Consider the following 26,412-nt stretch of genomic DNA (forward strand, 5'->3'; position numbering starts at 1 on the left):
GATTACCTTACTTTCAGGAGTACTCTGCGGCTGCTGACAGAACGGTCCACATAGAAGATATCCTTTGTGGTACTCACAAGGCAAGAGTTCTCTTTGGGTTCAGCCTCGAGTAACAGTAACTCTATATAAACTAGGACTTAATGGCAATCCAGCGTGGATGGATAAGTATTAGACCGAAGCTGGCGGACTTTCCACTCATGCACGAGTGACGCAGCTTCTTTTCTCTTCTTCTTCATAAGCACGGGATGATGTGGTAGCATTGAGCACTCTGATTGGTTGGGATTATCCGGGACATTCAAGAATATCTGGGTCTTTTGTACAGTATTTGTATTTAAATACATTTACAGTATTTTGTAGTTATATTTAAATACATTTTTCCACACAGTATTTTGTATTTTTATTTTTATTACATTTTGATGTATTTGTGCCCATCTCTGGACGTGGTAAAGTAAATCTGACAGCAATATAAAGTAAGCCCAGTCTGAATTAACTTGTTTTAAAGTGCAGATTCACTGTATTTCTGAACATGTTCTTCTGTTTCTTTGACTGACTCTTACCAGCTACATGCTATGGTTTGAGCTGTCACTGGTGAAAATGGTAAGATCACATGACAATAGACAGTGCTCGGGGTGGGGCAGTACGCACCGGTACACAGTACCTGCACTTTACAGTACTTTATACAATACTTTAATCTTTTGTGTACCTTTACATTTTCTTATGTACTTTGACGTCTGGTCACTCTATAACAAAAAAGTGTCAGTAATAGCATTTTTGGGCTAGTGTGATATGATATGATATGATATGATATGATATGATATGATATGATATGATATGATATGAAGAAATCATATTACCCAGATTAAGACTAGAGAAAACAAAGTTTCAATATTTTATTCTCAGTGCATCCCGTGAATTGTGAGATTTGCAGGATTTCAGAAAATACAGAAAAAATACAGTGCTTTTAAAGGGACAAGATTTGGGACCAATACAAAATTATTGGTATTTTGCAGTGTTGTGGGATCTATTCTGAAATTTAAGTGCAACTGAGAGAACATTGGACATCATTATGCAACGTCACATGGTACATGTTTATTATACCGATTTATACCCGAAAGATGATGTAGATCCACATCGGTCCAGTAGGTGACAGTATGCGCACTGCCATTGATGAATAGAAGAAGAACACAAAACCTGGCTCGAAGAAGACTCTGGACGAATCATGGCGGTGGATAGGAAAGATGCGCGATCAGGAAAAGCTCCTAAAAAAGAGTCCCAGCCTTTAATTATCGCCAAAACTCCAGCAGAGGAGCAGCGTTTAAAGTTGGAGAGATTGATGCGAAACCCCGTGAGTTTACCCTTTACCGCAAGTTAGCGGTTTTATTTGGAGTAGTAACTCATGCTAATGATGCTACTGAACTATTGCAGGAGCACTGAACATAGTATTGAGTTTTATATTTTCATTTTAAAGGATAAACCTGCGTCCATTCCAGAGAAACCAAAAGAGTGGAATCCTCGCGCTCCACCAGAGTTTGTGCGGGATGTGATGGGTTTGTGTTTGTTTACGGTTTTAGATTTAAGGATGAAGGTAATATGAATTGCTACCTAGATCTAAATATGTCATCAGTTTTACTTCTTTCAATATGACTTTAAAAAGGACATTTATATTGTCGGTTTTTTTTTTGCTCTTAGGAAAAAAAAAAAAATATATATAATATATATATATATCAGACTAAATGGAGTAACTGAAAACCATTTTTTTCTTATTTTCAAACAACCTTTGTTTATTTAAAATCTGCAAAGTAAAAACAAAACAAAAAAAATCCCTAAGAACATAAGAATGCCTTTAAATTTAAAATGTATTCTTTGCTGTTTTATGTTTTTCAAATACACCCATAACACATAAGAAATGCATGAACAACACGCATTGTATTAAACAAGTGTGTTTCCAGTGGTTGGTAAAAAATGTATATTAAAGGGGTCCTATTATGCTCTTTTACAAAGTCTTGATTTTGTTTTGGGGGTGTACTAGAACATGCTCTCATGGTTGGTGGTTCGAAAAACACATTATTTTTCACATAATTTACATTATTAAAATACCTTTCTCCCCAGGCTGGCACAAACGGCTCGATTAGTTCCGGCTTTGATAAAGGTTAAAAAAGTGAAAAAGCATAATAGGACCCCTTTAAATAAAATGTCAAGTAGTGAGATGAGTGGTAACATCATTCACTTTCAGCAGATTGCAGGAATTCATTCAAATTGGTTTCTAACATTTTCAGGATTTTTGCCCTCGCAAATAATCTGCCAGGATTCATTTGTGTTCTATTTCTTTGTTGAATTTGCGCAGGTTCCAGTGCTGGAGCAGGCAGCGGTGAATTCCATGTGTATAGACATCTGCGCCGTCGGGAGTATCAGAGACAAGACTTCCTGGAACGAATTTCTGACAAGGTGGGTTTATTTTTTTCCCTATAGCATATATGATAATCAAATAGGAGCTGCTTTACCATTTATGGATGTTACTAGTTCAATTTACACTAAGAAAAGGTGAAAATATAATGTCCTCAGCATTGTTGCAAAACAGTATATATATGAATGATGGGTAAAGCCTTTGTAATGCTTTTTTGGTGATTTGCAGCAGAGTGTTTTTTCTTTCCCAGTCCTCCCTGAGACTTTTTTTAAACTTTAAATTACTTCCACTGAACAGAAATAAATCCAGGTGCTTCAGTGGAATGCGGATCCACCTGTTATTTGTAGCGGCTTAAATAACAGAATTTGGGTGTGAGCAGCGGTGGATCTGCTCAGCTCACAGGTGCACAAGACAGACGTTTTACTGTTGCTGTGACAATCCTGTAAATCAAGCAAAATTTAATTGAATTTGTCAATGTAATATTCCGGTGGGTTATGCGTTGTTCCCCACTATTGCGTTTCTTTTGGAAATACACTTACATCAAAAATCAACTCGTCACACCAAGTTCCTCTTTTTTACACGTGCTGTTGGAAAGTCAGATTCATTCAAGTGAAATTTGATTGAAATTTTGATTTACACTACCGTTCAAAAGTTTGGTTTTTGTTCAATTTTAAAAGAAGCTTCTTACGCTCAGCAAGGCTGCATTTATTTGATCAATACAGTAATATTGTGAAAAATTACTGCAATATAAACGACTATTTTCTATTTTAATTTTTCAAATTTTGTAAAACCATTACTATAATCTTCAGTGTCTCATGATCTTTTAGAAATCATTCTGTTTCTTTGACTGATTTGGTGCTCAGGAAACATTTATTATTGTTATTATTATTATTATTATTAATGCTGAGACGTTTTTGCTGCTTAATATTTTTTGTGGAAACGGTGATGCATTTTTGCTAGATTCTTAGATGAATGGAAAGTTTAAAAGAGCAGCATTTATTTGAAATAGATATCTTTTGTAACATTATAAATGTCTTTTCTGTCACTTGATAAATGCAATGCATTCTGGCTGAATAATTTAAAACTTGAAATAAACTTGTTTCAGTATAAATTGATTAAAAATAACTTTTGCCAACACTATTTGCATAGCGTATGTTCCGGGTCTTCAACATAGCCTGGGTTGATGGTGGTCCCTCGCCTAAAAAAATCAAAATGTAGTACAGTTGGTATTGGTTCACAAATAGTTTCTTTTACTCTTGCAGCAAAAGCTGGATGAAGAATATATTGAGAAGGTGAAAGAAAACCAAAAGGCTGCTGAAGAAAGAACCGCCAAACGCAGAAAGAAGAGGTTTGCAAAATACTGTCTTGTCTGTTTTAGATACATTAGAATCATTAGAGAACTAATTTAGAAGTTTATTTTGTTTGTTTCGGAATCTCTGTTCTTTTGCGTCATTTAGGGAAAAGTTGAAACAAAAGAAGCTGATGGCTAAGAAAGCCAAGATGGAGAGCCAGAAAGAAGGAGGTACGAGATAATGAAATTATCTTCGAAATCCACCCCATTCTTCCTTGAACGCCAACTGGAAGACATCTACTAAACATGAGTGTCTGAACACTTAAGTAAACCAATATTTTATCATACTAAAATTATTATTTAATTGTAGTTAATCGAGCTGACTGATTTTTATACATTTTCTCTGTTGTGTCAAAAAAGCTAAATAAATCCTCAGTGATTCAATGTTGTAAAATAAAACATAAAAACATCGGTGAGGGTGAATGTTTATTATGAGCGCTATATTTAAAAGTGCTGTTTATGGATGGCAGCACAGGTCATCATAATCATCATTATAGTAACTGCAGTTCTTGAATTTCAGCATTCATCTAAGCAGTGAGTAATAATGTTTGTTGTGTCAGCAGCCTCAGAGGAGAAGTCATCATCCTCTGCTTCTGAAGAAGAAGAGCAAGAAGATGATGCAGAAGTGCCCAGCTTCATCATGGGGAAGAGGTGACCGAATGAAAGGATGGAAGTATCCAGCATATACTCCCCCGTACAATACCAGAAACACCTCCAGCAGGGAACATTTAGTGATCTGTGCGTAAAAATACTCAAAACCAGTCTGGAATCAGTGTTTCAGAAGTGCATTCATCCTTTGTGCTGGAGTCAGCTGTTCAACATTTGAGGTGGACATTGGAAAAGCTGAATGTTTTTCTTTCATTGGAGTGCTGATGATAAAATAATGTGACCAGGATAGACTTTTATTCTGTTGTAAATATGTATTTTGTTTTAATAAACAACAAAGGGAATAATTGTGGCATTTCAGTGTTTCATGGAACATTGTTCTCACTGTCCTTTAACTGCTTCTGCTTTTCCATTATATGAATAAATTATATTTAAAAAGTTAAAATTGAAACGTAGTTTAAAATGGTCATATTTTCTATATTACAATAATCAGTATTGTATTGTTTTTACTGTATTTTTAATGCAGCCTTTTTTCCCCCAAGGCTGAGTATGTATTATATCACTTCACAGGGTTTCTGCAAGTCTTAAAAGTCTTAATTCACCCTTTCACAATTTAAGGCCTAAAAAAGGTCTTAAATGAGAGCACAAAGTATTTTAAATTCTTAAAGTAATGACATTAAATGTTACACGCATTGAAGAAAAAAAAAACTCTATATTGTAGTTTTGTCTTTCAGTACAAATATCTTAAACAACCTAAAATCAGGATACTTTACTCGAAATACAAATATAATATGAAGTCTGTGTAATGTAAATTTAACAATTAAAGTGAGTTTATGCTTAACAAGAACAAAAATCCGCCAATGGCAGATATTTGTTATTGTTTTAATCATAAGGTTCATTTTGGTCAGTTTCACGTTTTGCTTCTAAATGTCTGAGAACATGTCATTTTCTTTAAGCCTGAAACTAAAATGTTGCTCTTTTTAATCATTAATCATGCACCATTTTTCTGGCCTCATATTAATGGAAACACATAATAGATATAGCTTTTGAGAAAAAAAAATCATTTGTACACACAGGACCTTTTAAAATGGCAAAAATAATAATAAAAAAATACACCGGTTCATTTGAGAATTTTGACATTATCTCTAATTAGCAAAAATCACCTAAATGCAAAATAATCTCTGCATTTAAAAAAAATGGTATTACTGAGAGTGGTGTAATTGTTCGTTAGTCAATAATGGACCCTGTTGTCATGAGTACCACATTCCTTTGAAGCACATGTGAAAAAAAAAAAACAGCATAATTCTCTCCACCCTGTATTACCACTTGGCAAATACGGTTAATAGCTCTAGTTCATAGTCTGATTCACCACAATGGGATTCTGGATATTGCTGTTTTACTACTACGTCATTATTTCAACTCACCCGTCCAGTCTTTGCAAATAATATGAATTCTGAATTTTACATGTTCACAGAGAGTACAGAGAAAATGTCAGTAACTTGTACCTATAAACAGCGGTTCATTTGCTTCATGTCTACGCAGGTCTGGTTAAGCTGGTTTTACCAACAAACACAATTTTGATTATTTGATCACAAACACTTCAGGCATTTGCCGGAGCTGCAAAACATACAGCCTAGTTTGTCCTAGAAAACCAATATAATGGGGTCAATTTTGATGCATATTACATTATTAATTACTATGTAACACTTCCCTCAAGAAACTAGGAATCAAATATTATTGATATATTGTATGAATAAACTCCACACCTCTGTTTTTGACGTCATGTCAACTAAAGTCATGTGCCTGTTTGGTGGGAATTAAGTCACCAGTATGTATGTGGAGGGTTTGTTGACTTTAACATTAGTCATTCAAACAGACGTTTGCTTTATTTTCCATTTTAAGTGTCAGATAGTTTGATCACATGTTGCGACTTTGGCCACCTTGACATTGTACTTGTGGCATGGGCAATGAAAACGTGTTCTGTGCTATAGGATTAAAGCAGAAAGTGTTTTCACATGATTCAAGCGTTTTTCACAGCTTACAAAGTAGCAACAGTCAGTCTTTGGAATTTCAAAGCACCTCCCAGTTTCTACCTGGGATTCACACACCCTCATGAAAAACTCTCTCCCCTCCCTTCAGCTTCTTTTTATAGGAGTTGATTAGTATCTGCCAGGCATATTACTGAGCATAGAGACCAGCCAGGTTGACTTCTACTCCAGAATCTATCTGCATCCTTGTTACAAGATGAAGACAAACACAATGATCCGTTTGATGTCATTGATGTCTATCTGGATGTGGACCGGAGAAGGCAAGTGCATTTTAGCCTTAATTATCAATGTTTGTTTGTTCTTTTTAGATGGGGATTACTATACAGACCTGGTTTCTGCGTTACATCACAAATGCACTTAGTTATATTTTAATTACATTGCCTTATCCTTCAGTTTAAATGGAGTGAGGCTTTCTCAGGCAATAGTTCATTAAAGACAGAGTAAAGTGTACACAAATGTCTCATTCAATTTTCATCATGTTGGATTAGATGTTGGATGTCGGACAAAGATGATTTCAGATTAACAAACTAAAAATCTTCCTTCCGTTCAGCAAAAATACCCTGGCGACTATTATGAACAAATGAGTAAGATAATTCATGACATCTTATTGAAGGATTGTACTAATGGCCCACTGATGCTAATGTCTAGCATGTCCATTCATTATGTAAATTTTCAATATATATATATATATTGAAAATGTACATAATGAATGGACATGCTATACATTAGCTTCAGTATATATAGTAAAGGTCACTGCTAAACTTGAAAGAAAACATATAAAATATTGGTATCAAATAATAAATATACAATGCTGTGATGATACATGGGGCCATATAAATTGGCTAATATTCCTATATATATCTTTTTTTTTTAAATCTCATATCTAATTTGTGGTCCAGGGTCACATATACATACATATATATGCAGAATCTGTTCATAATTTATACAAAGTAAGAGGGATCATAAAAATCTTCCAGGTATAATGACACCTCATTAAGAATCAAGCATATTTCAACTTTTGAATGGGGTCACTTTTTAAGCTATTATTTCGTCTTGTGCACTATATTTGTTATAAATAGGTGAAATAGCTCACCGAGTCATTAATTAGTATGTCATAGGATGCCACACTCATCACACATTTTTTTAAATGACCTACTACCAAGATACAGAATACAGATACAATGATGCCTTTCGTATGTCATGTTCATACTAGTTGTAAAAACAGAATCTATATTGAGACTCGAGGGAAACACACACTAGTAGGCAAGACTCAGCCTGTATGTACTGTTTCGTGGCCAGTTTTCCATCAATACACCTGTAGCACTGCAGTTACAGCATTTAGGGTTGGTAGGTGTTGCACGATCCTTTTTGCCCTAGGACAGGTGCATGTGAATCAGACTGAACCTGCTATTATTCTGTGACAGACTTAAATGGGGATCAAGTTGGAACAATGAGGTCACTTTAAAAATGGCTCTTCAAAGTATTTTTCTCTGTCTACAGGTCAGATATTCCAGCCTGAGCTTGCATCTAATGCTTTCCTAGCCAAGGTCACCAGTAATACAGTGATACTGAAGCAGCCGTATTGTGTATTTAATCAGCCGTGCTCTGGCTGTGAGATATGGCTGGTGGCTGGCCTGTGCTCAGGTAAAACGTCTTTAGAAATTGTAATAATACTTTACAATATTGCTGTTTTATGCATTTGATCAAATAAATGCAGCCATATTGAGCATAAGAGGCTAAAGAAAAGATCTAATGCAAACTCTCCCATCTGTTTGCATTATCAATCCTCTTTCACTTTTAGCAAACGGCACCTTTGATGCTCTAGTACACAGCTCAACTACCAACATCCTCAGCTTGTCACCCTACCCAACAGCATTCAACCCATCATCAAACAACTTCTTTCTGACCAGAGTTGGACTTCTGTCAGACTTCCCCTGTAATCAGTACCCCAATGATCGCTACTTCGTAGTCGGCGCTGATGGGATTTGTAGTGGCGTCAACTGTAATGGAGTATTACCTGATGGATCCATCGTTTGGTAGGACCTTTTAATGTATTGTGCAACATGAATGGAAGAAACTATTTAAGACAAAGTTCCAAATCTGCCATTCTAAAAACCCATAATACATTTGTGTTGACTCTGAAATGCCTTTTTAAGATAACAAAAGCAAACAGAACTCTCATTTTGATGCCATGTGGTCATTAGATAGCTATACATTTAGCTGAACTACAGTGCATAGCGATGGCAAAACACAATGAACAATTGCCTAAAATGTCCACCCCCATTAGTTAAATTTTAGAGAAATTTTGCAAGCAAAAATAAAATCCGAGAGCATTCTAACCCTGCATAGACAGCAACGCAACTGACACGTTCCAGGCCCAGAAAGGTAGTAAGGACATTGTTAAAATAGTCCATGTGACATCAGTGGTTCAACCATAATTTGAAAGCTATACGGGAATACTTCTTGTGAGCAAAGAAAACAAAAATAATGACCTTAGTGGTTCAACCCTAATTTTATGAAGCTACGGGAATACTTCTTGTGAGCAAAGAAAACAAAAATAATGACCTTAATTAACAATTTCTTAACTTCTGTGTCAGTCTTCGCCGCACGTTCACGAGAGTACCACAACGCATGCGTCGTTATTTTTGTTTTGTTTTGCAAAATGTTACGGTTGAACCACTGATGTCACATGGACTATTTTAACGAGATGTCCTTAACTTTCTGGGCCTTGAACTTGTCGGTTCCATTGTTGTCTATACAGCAGGATCAGAAAGCTCTCAGATTTAATCAAAAATATCTTAATTTGTGTTCCGAAGATGAACGAAGGTCTTACAGGTTTGGAACGACATGAGGGTGAGTAATTAATGACAGAATTTTCATTTTTAGTTGAACTATCCGTTTAACTCTCACATAGAAATCCCTTTCAAACCAAACAGTTTTCTGTTGGCATGATGTGAATTTGCAAGACAAACTTGAACCCAAACTAAAACTTGAGGAAATATTTTGCCCTCATGCAAAACTGACCACAGGTTTAAAAATCCAAACCATTTTAGTGAATAATATGCTAATATAATATGTTAATAATGTGTTAATATGTTGATAAATTGATCAACTATTTATTTGAGCAATATCATAGGAACAAGAATGCCATTGCTAAATATCAGCATGTCTGTGATGATATTCAGGTCCACAAGTGCGCAATTGCAAATATAAGATTTATTTTACACAACAGCTAAATAAACAATACATTTATTTCGAAATTTACACAATATTGACATTTACTTTTTTACTGTTTTTTCTCTTCAACAAAAATTAGTTGAAAGCTCAGTCAACATTTGCACATTTCTGAGCAACACACAGCAGTTCTATTCATTCCTGAATTAATCAGTACATTTGAACCAATCGGAATCACTGAATCATTCACTCATAAAAACAAACACTTGTCGCCACCTACTGGTGTAACAATGTAACCTGCAGAAAGAGTTCCTGAAAATCCCCACATCTAATGCGCAGACTTACAATATTTATTTATTTATTTACAAGAATGCTGGTATTCTTCTCTAATGGTGTCCTTAAAGGAGATTGTTATCTGAATCATTGGATAGTTTTATGTTTTAAAATATTTTTTAAGTCACTTTACATTGAAGATGTCTTGACTGCAGTTTCAAAGTAGCTTCTTAAACACTAGATTTGAGTTTGCTTTTAATGTATTGAAACTATTTTTCACTTACAGTTTCAAGTATCTTCTAATCGATGCTAATGGGGCTCTTGTCAATTCGTCAAACTGGTCTGGCAACATTACTCTTCCCAAACGTAAGAATTCATATAAAATCCTTTGAATTATTGCTAAATAATATTGGAGTCATCCTAATAGCGGTTGGAGTTAACAGCTATTTTAATAATCTATTCATACAGTACTACCCCTTCACACTATTTATGATGGTCTGAGTGCGAGATCTGGTGCCATGGTTGTAATTACTACCATCCTATGTGTGGCTGCGGCTCTGCTTTTACTTCTTTTCCTCATCATGTTATGTGTTACCTGGTGAGTAAATTACACTTAAATCACACTTGTGTACATATATGATATATTATGATATATTATTTCTTAATTGTCCAAATGTAATTCGTTTTTCTAACACGTGACTGAATCTTGTCCATCCAGCTGTACCAAGAAAGACGGTAAGCAAATCTCAGTCATGAACTCAATCCGTATCCCTCGCTATGACACCCACAACCTAAAGGATAGTGTGCACCCCTACGACAACCCTGCTTACCAGTCGGACTTGAAAAATTACTCCACATCATCCACTCTGCCCAAGGATGGCGCACAAAAGCTGTGAGCTCCCAAAGACACCATCACTGCACTGCATATTCCAGGGGAAAGCAAAACTACTTTGCAGTATTTTCTCTTTCATTGTTAGTTACAAGGCAAAATAGAGGACAGGAAGTAAACTTGAAATTAACCCATCAACTCTATGGCACTCACATCTTGTATATATTACATTGCTGTTTTGCCTCAGAAATGTTTCCTGTGTAGTATCAAACCAGAATGGTATAAAAGCTTCTTTTTAGTCATCATCTTCCAGCTTTTTGTAAACTCTTGTGACCTCAGTATTGTTTGCGATCAAAGGAGCAGGTGGAACAGAACTGCACTACACTGACTACAACATGCAAATGCACTAGATGGCGCTGTTTAGTAGGAAATATGCGGTAGAGTGACAGTCATACTGTAGTATTTACTAGTGCAGTGTTTTCTAACCTTTATTGTCTTAGGGGGTCATATAGGTCTAAATAACCCTTTATCAACAAACCAGGTGATTTTTTTTCTTTGAACTCATATCATACTGGATATCTTTTATTATTAATATTCTTAAAACTTTCTTTTTTTCTTTCTTTTTTCATGTTTAATCATGATTAGTCATCATTCTCTTAGTTAGTGGTTTTACGAGTCGTTTTAAGCGTTGTTGGCTGTGTATGTGCTATATGTATACACATAATCATTTAGGTTAAAATGTTATGAAGTTTAAGTTTCAGCTTTAGGTTAAAATGTTATGAATTTACTTATATTACAGGGTTTTTTTAATGATTGTTAATCACGTTTTATGCAGAAATCTTGCTTAAACAGTTTTGGAGTACAGTCAAAAGTACAGCCGTTCCATGTAGTTCTGGAAAATAAAAACTGCATGTTTAATAATAAGCCCATACAGTCAACTTCTAAGGAAGCATCCTAACTGTAATACAACCTTATAAGCGAGTAAAGTTTAATGATACTCTAACAAGCAAATATTGGGTAACTCATTTTAATTACTCTTTTTGTTGATACTACTCAGTATTGAATGAAGTAAAAGTTTATTTATAATGCTGCCTTAAATTTAAGCCTTATTTTTTAGGCTTAATTAAGCTCTTGGAACAGTTGTAATATTGGGAGTGAAGCCTTCAAATTCTACCTTTGGAAACCTTTGTATTAAAATATAAAATCTGATTATTATTTGCTTATTTTGGACATAATCTACTTTCAACTGCTTATGCCCCATTGATGGTCAGATTTATTCTTGGGCTTCATGCTTACGTTTCCGTTACAAATTCATATGAAATCGCCACCCCATAATACATTTTATCATGACTTTTTACATCACTTGTTCACCAATGCAGTGAATGGGTGCCGTCAGAATGAGTCCAAACAGCTGATAAAAATATCATGTTTGTAATCATGTTTCTCTCCTGATTCAGACTAGATGACTGTTCACTGCACAAAGCAATATTGAGAGGATTTATATTTTAGCCAGAAGTGAAATTTAAAGTTAAAACATTATGAATATATTACAAACATGCAGCTTTTCGCTGTACAAAACCTTAGCTGATGGCTTGGAGTCATCTGGATTACTTGTGGATTATTGTGATGTTTTATCAGCTGTTTAGACTCTTATTCTGACGGCACCCATTCACTGCAGAGGATCCACTGATGAGCAAGTGCTACATTTGCTAAACGATAATAATAATAATGATAATTCTAATTCTAAATTTCTCCAAATCTGTTCTGATAAAGAAACAAACTTATCTACATCTTGGATGGCCGATGGGTCAGTACATTTTCAGCAAATTCTCATTTTTGGGTGAACTATTCCTTTAACATGAACTAACATAACACATAGCCTATTAACTAATGTTATAAGGATTAATAAATACTGTAACAAATATATTGCTCATTTAATGTTTGCAATTGTTAATTAATGGGAGCTTATTGTAAAGTGTTACTTGAAATAATATGCAAAAACATGGGATATCCTCATATTCCAGATGACACACACACACTTTATATCTGGCTGCGCCGGGTAACTCTTTGATAGACTGGTGAGTCACAAGAAGCCCACACAGCGTATCCCCTCCTCTGGTCACAGCTCTAAAGGTGTGTCTGTATTCCTGGATCAATGAGTCAGCCGTGCCCACACTCACATGCATGAATTACGTGGCCTCTGGTTCGCCTTTATTTTGTAAAAACATATAATTTTAAGGAAAACTTCACTGGAGCCTATACAACATTCTCAAACATTCTCCAACATTTTACCATGTTTGAGAATGTTTTTGAATCAACACTCCTATTGTGTGAACTTCCCTTTCATTTTGGTCTGTTTATTTATCTCCGTCTGGAAAGAAACTATGTTGTGATTCATCAGTGAATCACCTTCCTTTTTCCATGATAAAGGAACACTTCCACCTGCTCATGTTGACAGCACTTGTGCATATCAGAATATGTGAGTGCTGACATTATGTGCGAGTCTATGCTTTGATTTTCTCCAAAGACCATAATCAAGGAATCGTTCAGTTTTCCACCTTGTTTATTCAGCTGCATGCATTTAGTGAGGCTGTCAGCCTTCAAAAACAGCTAGAAAGATATTTTCTTTCAGTTTTGCTAGTATTTTTGTTCTTATGTGAGTCATTTCAGTTAAAGTGAAGTGTCTTTCCATTATGATGGCAGTCTGGGGTTATTTGGTCAGATCATGAGCTTATCAGTCAAAAATAACTCGTGTTGAGGCATAATACCTCTGTGAAAAAGGAAGCACACATATTACACTTACACATATTACACTATTTTGAATGCAACATTTTCTCTACTGCTTTTTTTTTAACACTAAATGATATGTATACTGAATCATTAGAAAAAAGCACTTTAGCATTTCCCCGAGGCTTGTGCCACAGTAAAAAAGGGGTCTAGCAATGCCTCTATAAAGATTTTATTTTAATTAAAGAAATAAGAGAGAAGTAGATAGCTGCCCTCAAATAAACTCTTGGTTCAAAAAGGGGGTTTTCATAGTGATGCCATAAAAGAACCAGTATGGGTTCCCTAAAGAGTAAAGAACCTTTTCAGTGAACAGTTCTTAAAACAACCTTTTTTTCTTCTTCTTCATATAGTCTGAAAAACATTGTAATAATCTAAAGAACGCCTTTCCACTAGAAACGAAACCTAGTAACGGAACGGTTCCATGGATGTCCAAAATGTGTGTTCCTATGTTGGTTTCAAACATCTATTTCAAAACCCTCTTAAATTAGGGCATTTTTTCTTCTGAATTATGCCCTCCAATATCATCATATCTTTGGCTAACCAAGTGAACACAATAAAACCACACTGACATACATTCAGACCATTGTCAGCTAGCCTAGCCTATATAATGAAGGTACTAGATTTTAACTCAAAAGATGGACTGTAAATGTCAAGTCGGAGCAGGTTGTCACATTTTTATTAGGGCAGTTGTCAGATACACTCGCAACCTTTAATATTTTAATGGTTTTGTGTTTTATAGTTATTTTACTGTTTAAATTTAGCTGAAAATCCTGTAATAGGCTGGTTCCTTTGTTACCCCATAGTCTTATGTAAGAACGTGCGTTCAATAAACTCTATCTTTTAGACAATAATAACGCTGGAAATGTTCAACTGGTTTCTGTAGCCAGCCCTTCAAGATACAATCGAAACAAAAATTGACTTTCAAACATGAACCAACGCTGAGAAATATTTACTGGAGTAAAGAGTGTGACCTAGTGTTTACTATCCAGTAGTCTATGAACACCATTGTTTGCTTATCTCAGCTATGTTAGCTCTTGTTAATCTCGAGGGTTAAGAAATTACTCCTTTTCCCCTCACACTGTAGAATTCATTTCACGCGTCGCGTCGCGCCACACCTCGTCTCCATTTGACGCGACGCAACAAAAGTAGCTACAACATTCAACAAAGCCGCCTATACAGTCGCGTACTTGTCTTGTAGTTTATAACCAGTAGTGTTGATTCGAAAGGGAGCGTTGTAGTTTTGTCGCGTCGCGTCTGTTTAATACCTTCTCTCTTCAAGTGTGTGATCCAGTCAGTCACTCCTCCTACAAACAGCCCACAGAGATCAAACCCACCCGTGTCTAACGCGTGGATTGTGTAGACGACCGCTGGACCGACCGGCGGTGCTGCTTCTCAGTACAGCGTTATGCATGACAAGCTTTATTGATAGAACAGTTGATTTGCCATTTGTGCAATGCTTATAAACATGCGTGTTATTGAAGGAATAAGAAGTGTCTGCGCGTGATATATTCTCTGAATGACAGCATGGCTAAACGAAGCACACTATTCATCAGGATTGTGGAAGGAAAGAACCTGCCAATCAAGGACATGTAAGTGCTGATGACTTTATGGGATAATTATAAGATGAATTGCAGAGATATGTTGGAAGACGTGTTCAGTATACACGATGATAAAGAAACTGAAAGCAGTATGGGATTTGACAGAATTATCATATATATTAGCTACATATAGTACCAGTTAAAAAAAGAAAGAAAAAAAATTATAATCATGCTACTTTTTATTTATTTTTTTACAATGGATTACAGGATAAAACAAATACTGTTTATGAATTCATTAAAAAAAAAAACGTTCTGGCATTTTAATCATAAACATGAACAAATAGCCTATATGTCCTATATCTGTATGTGAAACACAAATAAATGAAAGTGCATCTACAAGTGATACACATATTATTATTATATTACGAGCATTATCATATAAATATGAAGTTATATAAATATTTCTAAATGGATGTTTCAGTTATTTTTTTAGAGATGATGAAAATCATAGCCTATATGTGCGGAACAGTTGATGAACTGATGAATGTAAGTTAAAAAGCTGTTTTATTGTGTAATTTGTTCACTTTTGGCACAGATGCGAAGTACATAACAGAAAAAATGTAATGCATTTCTCTTAATCATCAGATATTATTCATCAGTATATCAATCATACCATCAGATTCAGTCAATTATATTCAGATATTTTACACTTTTTTTTTTAAAGCTCATGCCAAAACACTGCATAAACACCCTTTTCAAACCCTTAATGAGCATTATAAATGAAATAAGCTTGTTAATTGGTTCCCTGTTTGGAATTGGCAGCATTCCATTGTGAATAACACAAATTCATTTTTGGAAAGGACAGCTCTCCCACATTCTGTGAGGAAATGACTTTATTGGTTAGTAAGGTCATCCATATTAACATTTCAGCACTGTGGTCATGTCAATGTGAGGAAAATGTGATTCGCTGCCCTTCTCTTCCTGAGTTACTGATTCCACTTCCTTGTATGATTAGATTAAATAACTAGTCACTTATCAAATTTGCTGCACTGTTTAGTTGGTGGGCCAAACTGCAGGAGCAGATGTTGCATGGAGTGTTTGCATTTACACTGTGGTGACACTGCCAAAAGTGCACAATGGCAGATTGTACACATTCTCTACAAACATGCTTTATTTACACAGGACCTGGGTGAGCTTTAGTAAAGAGTACGCACCTTTTTGGATTTCTTTAAATGATTGCAAGGTTCTGGAAAGATTAGCTTGCATATTCTGAACTGTTTAGGTGAGCTAATTATAATCAAGCAGGTGGTGAGCAATCAGCACCCAGGCACAGGAAATATGAGCACTTGTTTTCTGAGATAAATGTTCCTTGATTGGGACATTTACAAGATCATAAGTAGAGATACAATCAGATAGGCCTACTAGATATTGTTGTCAGTCATCATCACTTTTTGTTTGTATTTTTTGTAATTATATATCAACTTGGATATAAAATAACAACAACAATAATAATTTATGTATTATTATTATATGTGATCCTGGACTTAAGTTGCACAGGGATATTTGTAGCAATAGCCAACAATACATTGTATGGGTCAAAATTATTGATTTTTCTTTTATGCCAAAAATCATTAGGATAGTAAAGATCATGTTCCATGAAGATATTTTGTAAATTTCCTACAGAAAATATATCAAAACTTCAGTTTCGATTAGTAATATGCATTACTAAGAACTTCATTTGGACAACTTTAAGGGCGATTTTCTCAGTATTTTGATTTTTTTGCACCCTCAGATTCCAGATATTCAAATAGTTGTTTCTCAGCCAAATTTGGCCCTATCCTAACAAACCATACATCAATGGAAAGCTTTTATTTATTCAGCTTTCGGATGATGTATAAATCTCAATTTCGTAACATTGACACTTAAGACTGGTTTTGTGGTCCAGGGTCACATATTATATTATTATATTTTATTACACGGCCCTGTGGAAAACTCGATTCTGATTGGTCAGTCACCACATTCCGAGGTATATTATTCCCTGATAACAACCGGTAAAAACTAATATAACACATGCTCATCCGGGTAACTGCAACTGCAGGTAAATGCTATTCGCTTGCTGGGAAACATTTTTCTTCATGGAAGCTTTGCGTTTGGTTGGCTAATAAAATATTAAAACTCAAATCAATATTCTCTGTACAAATATTTAATTATGTCATCCTGGTTTCATCTTACATCAATATCTTTTATAGTCATAATTATTTATGTGGTGAAATGCCATGCAATAAGTAGTATGACTGTACCATAGCTCTTAATGTCCGTAGTTTGAACTTGCCACTTGCTAGCAACTGCTTTCTTCACTGAAGCTTTGCGTTCAAATATTTCAACTCAAATCACTATTTCATGTCTAATTATTTAGTTTTGTGGCAAGTAGCCGTGTAATAAGTGGGATAATGTACATCCAGCCAGTTGTTATCGCAAAATAAAGCCCTTCAGGCTTATACAACTGATAAACCTGTCTGGCTTTATTCTGCTATAACAACCGACTGGTGTATTACATCATACTTTTTTTTTAATTCTATTATTTATTTTACTAAATGAAATTATTAAACAAAATGTTTACTGTAAAATAAAAATCTGAGTATTAGAAAAAAATATATATAAATAATATTTTTTACACTACAACTGCATAATAATTACAATATACTTAAAGGGGTCATATGATGTTGCTAAAAATAACATTATTTTGTGTATTTGGTGTAATGAAATGTAATCAGCTCCAGGCATGAAAAAGCGGATATCGTCTGCGTTTGGAAGGCCAAACAAAGTAGTTTCGCTTTCACAACAAAACACACAAGCGCCTTCACGACATGGCGGCGGCGGCAACAACAATACTACAGCGAGAATAAAAGTTACACCTTCTTTCTTTGCGTGAACATTTGGGCGGCGTTATGCAAATCTTCCCACATCGTGACGTAGGTATGTGGGGGCGTGTTAGAATGAGCTGTTTTAGGTAGGCGTGGTTGACTCTTAACTTTTATAAAGAATATCTCTTTGGATTTGAGACTTTAGTCTTTGCAACTTTACAGATCTTCTTTATGCACCAAGAGCTTGTAACACTCCAAAGAGAAAGGAAAAATTGAAATTGCATCATATGACCCCTTTAATAATGCCTTCTATAAATGCTTCAAGTAAAGTGTTACAAAAATGTCCTTATTACATAGTTTATGTTTGAGTCAGGTGGCATTTTTATCATAAAGTCAAGAAGTATCAACCCGTTACTTAAAGTCATATTGAAATGAACATAGCGACAGATCTTTTCTTATGTATTGTGATGTGCATCCGAGTTTAACAGATTTTAGAAAAAATAAAAAAAATGGGGACTTGTTTCTCTCCATGTTGTTGAAACATGAATTTCTTGCGGTCGATTGTGAAGGGCCGGTTTTACGTCAAGTCGAGTCACCTTTATTTATGTAGCGCTTTTAACAATACAGATTGTGTCAAAGCAACTTTACAGTATTAATTAGGAAAATAGTGTGTCAGTAATGCAAAATGACAATAGTAATCACTAAATTTTCAGTTAAAGGCAGTTCATCATTGAATTCAGTGATGTCATCATCCAGCTCAGTTCAGTTTAAATAGTATCTGTGCAATCAAGTCGACAATATCGCTGGATATTAAGTGTCCCCAACTAAGCAAGCCAGAGGCGACAGCGGTAAGGAACCAAAACTCCATCGGTGACAGAATGGAGAAAAAACCTTGGGAGAAACCAGGCTCAGTCAGGGGGTCAGTTCTCCTCTGGCCAGACGAAAACCAGCAGTTCAAATCCAGGCTGCAGCAAAGTCACATTGTGCAGAGGACTCATCTGGCAGTTGAGTCATATGGCATCTTAAGTTAACTAAATGATTAGAGGAGTTTGACATATGTCTGTCGTTTCCACTGGAAGGCTGAGTTTTGATGACATTTTAAATAAAAATTGCATGGTCAAAGATTCATTTACAAAATAGAGTGTATTTTCATTTCATGCTGACTTTAAATTTCAAGTATGTTTTTAACTAATGAAATGACTCTGGGGTCTCAAACTCCCCAAACAGGACATCATGGCTACAGAAGATAAGAGAAGCAGAGAGAATGAGAAAGGAATCTCTCCTCTTCCTTCTTTTGTCATCATCTCTTGCAGGTGGCATAAGGATGATAGTATGTGGTTCAACTGCCAAGCTACAGTGCTGTTTGATGTAGCACCTGATTCTGACAGCCACAGGTTTCCCCATTACACTGATAACAACAGGCGAAGATGAATCACCACACGATGCACTCATTCTCCTCTCCCTCAGCACACACACACACACACACACACACACACACGCTAGCACACAAATACTCATACAGCTCACCAAAGTTGCCAAGGGCAGTCATTACCTCCACAGAGGAATTTCAATATCCTCACAGTGACAACAGACATCTCTACACATGCTCTCTGTCAATTCACGGCTCGTCTGAGACAGCATGCAATGAACAAATGCTCACCTATCAGACAGTGGGATGTCGAAATGAAAATAGGAGTCATTTTTTAAAAATTGGAAATGCCCACTATATAGATGCAAAAAGGTATTATTCATGTGACAAAGAAGAGGACGTCATGATTTTATATCTAAAATTTAAAGCTGAGGAGTGTATAGTTCCTAGGAATCTATGTGTTAGCATTTGCCATTCATCCCAGTGGAATTTGCTTAATTGGTTTGTACAGGATGAAGTCAAAAAACGATCTGCAAGTAGTTTAGCATAATGTTTAATTAAATATACCCTTTTCACATTTCAGGGTTTCTCAGAAGAGTAAGTCATCATAGTTGGGCAAAGTTCTACAGCTGTGAATGGGAGACTACATCAAATATATTTTTGCATTCCTATTTACTCAAATAGCAAAGAAAAACTCAGTTTTAATGAATTTCAAAAAGAGGAAAAATAGAGAGAGACTGATAATGTTAGTCAGAAGAGAGAACAATATCAAATTTACTGTCGCTACTATAGCTGCTGAATTGAAACTTCCTCACAGCAGCATTATTTTTTATTTTTTTGTAATTTGATGCAGAGGTAATATAACACAAAGAGTAGTTATAAAAAAAATGTGATGCAGATGATCATTGAAACACATCACAGTCTGCGAAAAGGGTCCATGAAGTAGTTTTGGTGAAATATTATTTTATTTTTTATGCCACATCAAAGTCATGTTGCGTGAGCAACAAAGTAATGGGAAGAGAACAATGTGCAAAAACAAACAAACAAAACAAAACAAAAAAACAGGAAAAACATAAAAAAGGAAATTATTATAATAGAGAGGACCCTTGAAGATCCTCCTAATTTTGTGTCAATGTCAATAATTCTCTTAAAATATTACATAATTTGACCTTTTTATGACAAGGTTAGTTCTGTTTGTAAAATGTCATGTGCAGCAGCTCTCCATAAGCTTAATGATTTATGAATGACTAATTCATGATGTTTTTAAAAGGAAAAAAAAAACTATAATAACCAACATGCTATTATAATAACTATAATAAAAAACTATAATAACCAACACCCCATTAATGACTTTCCTCTGGAATCTCATTAATATCATGGTTGGATTGATAACGATTCTGTGAAATAAAATATTGCTAAGTTATTTCATATAGGTTTCCTTAAAAGCTCCAAAAAGGAAGATTCTTTGTGGGACTTGAAAAGGTTCTTCTATGGAATGAGGCTATAAAATCTTTTTTTAGTTATAATTAAAACATTACTTTTGAAGTGTATGATAAGAAGACAAAAATATTTTTCATTTAACCTTGTAAACCATAAAAGTATAATATCTTTCTATATTTAAATATGAGAGCAACAGCATCATAATTAGCATGTAATTAATTCTTGATTGCATAAACCAATCATGTGTGATCATGAGATTAATAACTATTGCCAGTATGCAATAACATTATTGTTCATTTCACTTGCAGAACTGGAAGCAGTGATCCATACTGCATCGTGAAAATTGATAATGAGGCAATAATTCGGTAGGTATGAATTCCCCCCCCACAGCTTTTTTCTGTGATTTTTTTGGGTCAATAATTTACATTCTTTCCCTGGAATACCAAATCTGAAGGTAAATAAGTGTTAAGTATGGATTGTAGTCTGATGTTTGTTTCCACAGGATCCTTACCGCGGTAAATAAGCCTTGTGAGTCTGTTGCCGCAAGAGTGAAAATGCGATATGCTGTCTTTACGAAACATATTTGCCTTAAGAGATTAACAAAATGCTAATCTTTTCTGATCAGATATTGACATTTCTATGCAAACCACCTGTCTGCCTATCACTGTGGTTAAAATACAACTGCTGTCTGGTTTTGTTATTGTTTAAATAGAAATCATCATCTTTATACTGATTCTCCAGACATTCTTTATTCATTTAGACTAGAGATATGTATGATGTATACTAGTAAGATCAGTGTTGTTTTAGTATTATTTATAGTATTTCATACTTTAAATTGTAATATTTACAGTTAGCGTTCATTTTTAGATTTATATTTTAATATAAATTGTAGTGATTTTGCCATTTTTTTTAATATGTATATTTCTATTTAGCTTTTTAACTTTTATTTTTCAGTTTTAGTAATTTTAGTTTTTTTTTTTATTTCATTTAGTTGCCAATGCATTTCTTACTTTCATTTTAGTTTTTTAAATTGAAGCTTTTATCTAATAATTATATTTTATGTTTTTTTAAGCTTCATTTCAGTTAAAAAAGTTTTTTTTAATTGTTTAGTTTTAGTTCATTCTTTTTTTTAGTTGTTCTTAAAAAAAAAAAAAGAATTGATGTCCAATATTTCAGAGGATGGCATTTTTCATTTATAGACACACCAGGATGATTTTTTTACTTTTCCCACATTGTGTGCAGAGTAATAATTTTGTTTTGTTTTGTTTTTTCATTCATCTTTTAGGACAGCAACAATATGGAAGACATTGTCTCCGTTTTGGGGTGAAGAATACACCGTCCATCTTCCTCCCTACTTTCGTACGGTGTCTTTTTATGTCCTGGATGAGGACTCTCTCAGGTCTGAACCTACACTAATCTATGTACTACTTACTTGGTTGAAGGCGAAGTGTGATATTTTTCTGTAAAAATACTGTTTTCTGAAAACACTCTTTTTTAACTACTGATACAATTAAGGTTATTAAATTTAACAGCAGTGTAACTGTGATTCATATAATGCTTAGTACTTATGTTTGCTTGACGGATACCTGCTGTCTGAAAAACTGTTCTGTTCACAGCCGAGATGATGTCATTGGGAAGGTGTCAATCAGTAAGGAGCTTCTCACTGCTAAACCTCAAGGTAAGAGAGAGTATTTCCTAGAGAGTATTTATTTACACAATTTATTCACTCGCTGTGGTGAAATGGGAAATCAATATCCAGAGCCAACAAGGCATTTCTCAGTGTCAACAAGATTGAGACTGCAAGACGAGTGTTGCAAGAAAGCTGTGACAAATAATCAAGTCAGACCCGTAGTCATATGGTCATAAAAGTGGACTTTAAGCTAAAAGCCATTTGACTGTCATGTGACTGTGATAAACCACAGACTTCCTCAAGTCATATTTAGTTAATATTGCCACATCTATTCATGATACTACACTCTAAAAAATTTTCGGTTAAATATAACCCAGCGCTGGGTTAAAAAGGGACAAACCCAGCTATTGGGTTGTTTTGACCCAGCGGTTGGGTTGTTTTGAAGTGCTGCTTTAAAGGGGAACAGTCCTTTAAACTTAGAAATATTACACAGGAGTCACAATGTAGGAATTTGAAGGAGTTATTGTAGGAATTTATTTAATTGTTAATTTATTTATGATCTGCATGTTTAATTTTAGCGTTTTAATATGTGAATGTCATTATACATGTTAAAATACCATTCAGGTTTTTTTTTCCCAGAAATTAATTAGAAGAAATTAACTTTTATTGAGCAAGGATGCATCAATCAAAGACTTTTATTTCAAACAAATGCTGTTCTTTTGAACCTTCTATTCATCAAAGAATCATGACACAAATGCATCAAAAAAATATTAAGCAGCTGTTTTCAACATTAATAAACATACAGTAAGAAATGTTTCTTGAGCGGCAAATCAGCACATTAGAATGATTTCTGAAGAATCATGTCACACTGAAGACTGAAGGAAAAGAAAATACACTTCATAGCGATGTACTTTTGTACACCAGTGTACTCCAGCTACAGCAAGGATCCATGATGCACAGGGATGTTGTTAATAATACCAGCTGTGTTTTAATGTGTGACTTCATACGTGTGTCACAGGTAATCGAGTCATCAGTGTCCCAAATTCATGTTCACAATATACTGATTCACAACATAGAGAACTAGGGAATGGAATGAGTCACAGTCATATTCTCTTCAGTATGCACCAAATGTTTCTCAAGCAGATGTAATTTATTTACTCTGAAAACAAGACAACAATACTGATGAGAAAAATAGAAAAACTGCATGAACTGACTTTAAATCAACTGTAGTAGGACTCTCTCGTGTACTACACTCTTAAAAATAAAGGTGCTTCACGATGCCATAGAAGAACCTTTTTGTCTAAATGGTTCCATAAAGAACCTTTCTGTTTCACAAAAGGTTCTTTGTGGCAAAAGAAGGTTCTTCAGATTACAAAAAGGTAAGAAAGAGATAGTTCTTTAAAGAACCTTTGACTGAATGGTTCTTTGTGGACCCAAAAATGGTTCTTCTATGGCATCGCTTGAAGAACCTTTTGAAGCACCTTTATTTTTAAGAGTGTAGTGGGGTTCCTGTGAGGTGGTGTTTTGAGATTGGTGCTGGTGAGTCATTGTGGTTGTCTGGGCTTGCAACTCATGTGTGTTGTGCCTGAGGGGCAAGGACACGGCAGGGTTATCCATTATCATGGCACAAAATGGAAGCGAGGATCACTCTTTGTACCCCGTGACGTGTTGATGACTAGTCACACAACGCAGGCCATCCATGATGTAATAGAAAAGCTAAATGACACCATTCATTAACATTGTTTAGTTTACTGTGTTGGTGTCTCAGAGAGATAGGGTATAATAATGATTGTTTGGATATGCGGCTCAGCTTGTTAGTGTTAACAACAGCCTAAACACGATCGAGAGCCCGTTAAATGTTGCCCAGCAACCCTAGCCTCGTTTCAGGACTGCAGCAGTTTTGTCAGAGGTAGTGCACTTCTCAACATATTGAGCTTTGCTTCTCATGTGGGTAATGCTGGTTCAAATCTGGCCCGCAACAGTTCTTTATCTGGTTCCCTACAATTTGTATATTACATATATATATATATATATATATATATATATATATGTGTTTATTACTGTGATAGCAAAGCTGAATGTTTAGCATCATTACTCCAGTGTTCAGTGTCACATGACCCTTCAAAACTCTAATATGCTGATTTTGTGAAACATTTCTTAGCATTATCAGTGTTGAAAACTGTTTTTGATGGCTAATTTTATTTATTTATTTATTATTTATTTGTGAAAGCCATGATACACTACCATTCAAAAAGTTGGGGTAAATAAGAAAAAAAGAAAGTAAAGGAATACTTTTTTTTCAGCAAGGATGGATTAAATTGATCTGAAGTGTCAGTAAAGACATGTATAATATTACAAAACATTTCTATTGCACATACAGTAAATGCTCTTCATTGAATTTTCTATTCATCAAAGAATCCTGCAGTTTCCACAAAAAAATATTATGCATCAAAAACTGTTTTCAACACTGATATCAATATTAATAATCATTAATAATAATTGAGCACCAAATCAGCATATTAGAAGATTTCTAAAGGATTATTTGACACTGAAGTTTGGAGCAGTAATTAAAATAGAAAATTGCTCTATTTTAAAGTTTTTTAATTGTAATAATGTTTTATAATACGATTGTTTTATTGTATTTTTAATCAAACAAATGCAGCTTTTTTGAGCATAAGAGACTTCTATCAAAAGCATAAAATCTTAATGGGGTACATGTCCTAACCAGGCATGATATGATAAAAATGAGCCAATAAATCTCTAAGATGCATCTGTAGATCTGACAGTAACTGTAACTCAAGTCAGCCTTCATTGACTTTTAAATGACTCTTTATGCTGGTTCTCTTCTCACCCTCACTCTCTCTGCAGCTATAACAAACAAATGGCCTCACATAACCTTTCTCTCCAAGGGCTCTGAAATAGCATTTAGTGAAAGGACACATTCTACAGAGAACAGAAATAGCCCTGCGCTCAAGTTTCCCTTGGTTTGACAGGGTGTGAGCATTCAAGTTAGCTATAAGTCAAATCATAGTCTAATCACACCGATAGCAGCGTGAGATGGTGTGTAATAATTAGCTGAAAGGGGAATGGTGGCTTATTATGCAGGTTTTCATAGACATTCTAATTATGACATTCTTAGAATAGAGATATAAAGAAGAATGTGCAAGCACTGATACAGTAGATATTAGATAAATCACTTTACTTGCATTTTCCCCCTGCATTTTTTGGTGTGCATCTTGAAGGAGAATGATCAGTTAATTTTTTTTATTGAAGCAGCCGTTTAACAGGGGTGTGCGATATTGTTGTTTGAAGGATGTGCATACTGACATTGTTGAGAATGTCACTCAAAAAGCAAAACACCTTCGAAATGAAAATAGTTCCAAGCAAAGACACAGCAGAACCGCTGCACATTTCTGAGCAACACAGTGAATAAATCATCATTTTGTTTCTGAATTAATCAGCTGTTTTGAATTAATCGTTTGAATGAATGAGTTGAACAATCACTCATTACAACTGGTTTTAGTTTCATAGTTAAAATATCATTGCATGTTATAAATCATTTTATATTTCAATATTTAAAAATTTTAAAACATTAATCCTACAGAATTATTTAATTGCAGTGTAAATGCATTTATTCCATCTTAATAAATTAAACACCTAAATGCTATTTTAGATGCAGCATCTGTGCTGCTTCTGCAGTGCAACAATGGATTTTGTTAATACTGATTTCATTTGATTTGAAGTGTCTTATTATTCTAATTGAATGTAATGGTTACATTTAAGAATTGACTTAAAATATGATTCATACATTTACCAAGGTTATAAAAATGGCCTTATGAAGGTAATAATGCCCATTGAAATCAATTTAATAGGGCAGTAATTGCCTCTTAATGGAAAAGTTCATTTTTGTAAGTGCTGCGAATTAACCACTGCAAAGAATATGAAGAATATGAAAAGCTTTGTGAGTCATCGTGAATCATCTGTCCATGATAGGCCTAAACCGAAGTACCAGCACAAAAACACTTAGCAAAGTATTGTCTAAATATCATTATCAGAAAAATAAAAAAATTATATAATGTATATGTATATATTTTTGGAA

At 34.7% G+C, this 26,412-nt stretch overlaps 3 protein-coding genes across 5 annotated transcripts in view; all 3 read left to right on the forward strand.

Annotated features, from left to right (window-relative positions):
* Positions 1-1,159: 1,159 nt before the first annotated feature.
* Positions 1,160-4,455, forward strand: prkrip1 (PRKR interacting protein 1). Of its 2 annotated transcripts, none has more exons than XM_016490616.1 (6): positions 1,160-1,345; positions 1,469-1,547; positions 2,345-2,445; positions 3,667-3,752; positions 3,862-3,926; positions 4,316-4,455. In XM_016490616.1, exons 1-6 carry the CDS (start codon positions 1,220-1,222, stop codon positions 4,408-4,410), a joined length of 552 nt encoding a protein of 183 aa, XP_016346102.1. In that variant the 5' UTR covers positions 1,160-1,219; the 3' UTR covers positions 4,411-4,455. The 2 variants fall into 2 exon arrangements, with proteins under 2 accessions (XP_016346102.1, XP_016346103.1); XM_016490617.1 differs by having other exon boundaries at positions 1,161-1,345; positions 4,319-4,455.
* Positions 4,456-6,529: 2,074 nt separating this feature from the next.
* On the forward strand, positions 6,530-10,990 carry upk3b (uroplakin 3b). Its single transcript, XM_016490618.1, has 6 exons — positions 6,530-6,669; positions 7,910-8,053; positions 8,211-8,445; positions 10,143-10,222; positions 10,325-10,454; positions 10,575-10,990. The coding sequence occupies exons 1-6, from the start codon at positions 6,606-6,608 to the stop codon at positions 10,750-10,752; spliced, it is 831 nt and encodes a 276-aa protein (XP_016346104.1). The 5' UTR covers positions 6,530-6,605; the 3' UTR covers positions 10,753-10,990.
* Positions 10,991-14,794: 3,804 nt separating this feature from the next.
* Positions 14,795-26,412, forward strand: part of LOC107691765 (ras GTPase-activating protein 4-like) — a 35,843-nt gene continuing 24,225 nt past the window's right edge. The window contains exons 1-5 of one of the 2 annotated variants that reach the window (XM_016490574.1): positions 14,795-14,867; positions 14,954-15,061; positions 20,992-21,048; positions 21,969-22,082; positions 22,300-22,361. In XM_016490574.1, coding sequence (XP_016346060.1) covers positions 14,997-15,061; positions 20,992-21,048; positions 21,969-22,082; positions 22,300-22,361 — 298 coding nt within the window. In that variant the 5' untranslated portion in view covers positions 14,795-14,867; positions 14,954-14,996. Of the gene's footprint in view, positions 15,062-20,991; positions 21,049-21,968; positions 22,083-22,299; positions 22,362-26,412 lie in introns of both variants that reach the window. The other variant, XM_016490575.1, reaches the window with a different exon arrangement.

The sequence above is a fragment of the Sinocyclocheilus anshuiensis genome, unplaced genomic scaffold, assembly GCF_001515605.1.
Source record: "Sinocyclocheilus anshuiensis isolate Anshui unplaced genomic scaffold, SAMN03320099.WGS_v1.1 scaffold246, whole genome shotgun sequence".
Classification (NCBI taxonomy): domain Eukaryota; kingdom Metazoa; phylum Chordata; class Actinopteri; order Cypriniformes; family Cyprinidae; genus Sinocyclocheilus; species Sinocyclocheilus anshuiensis.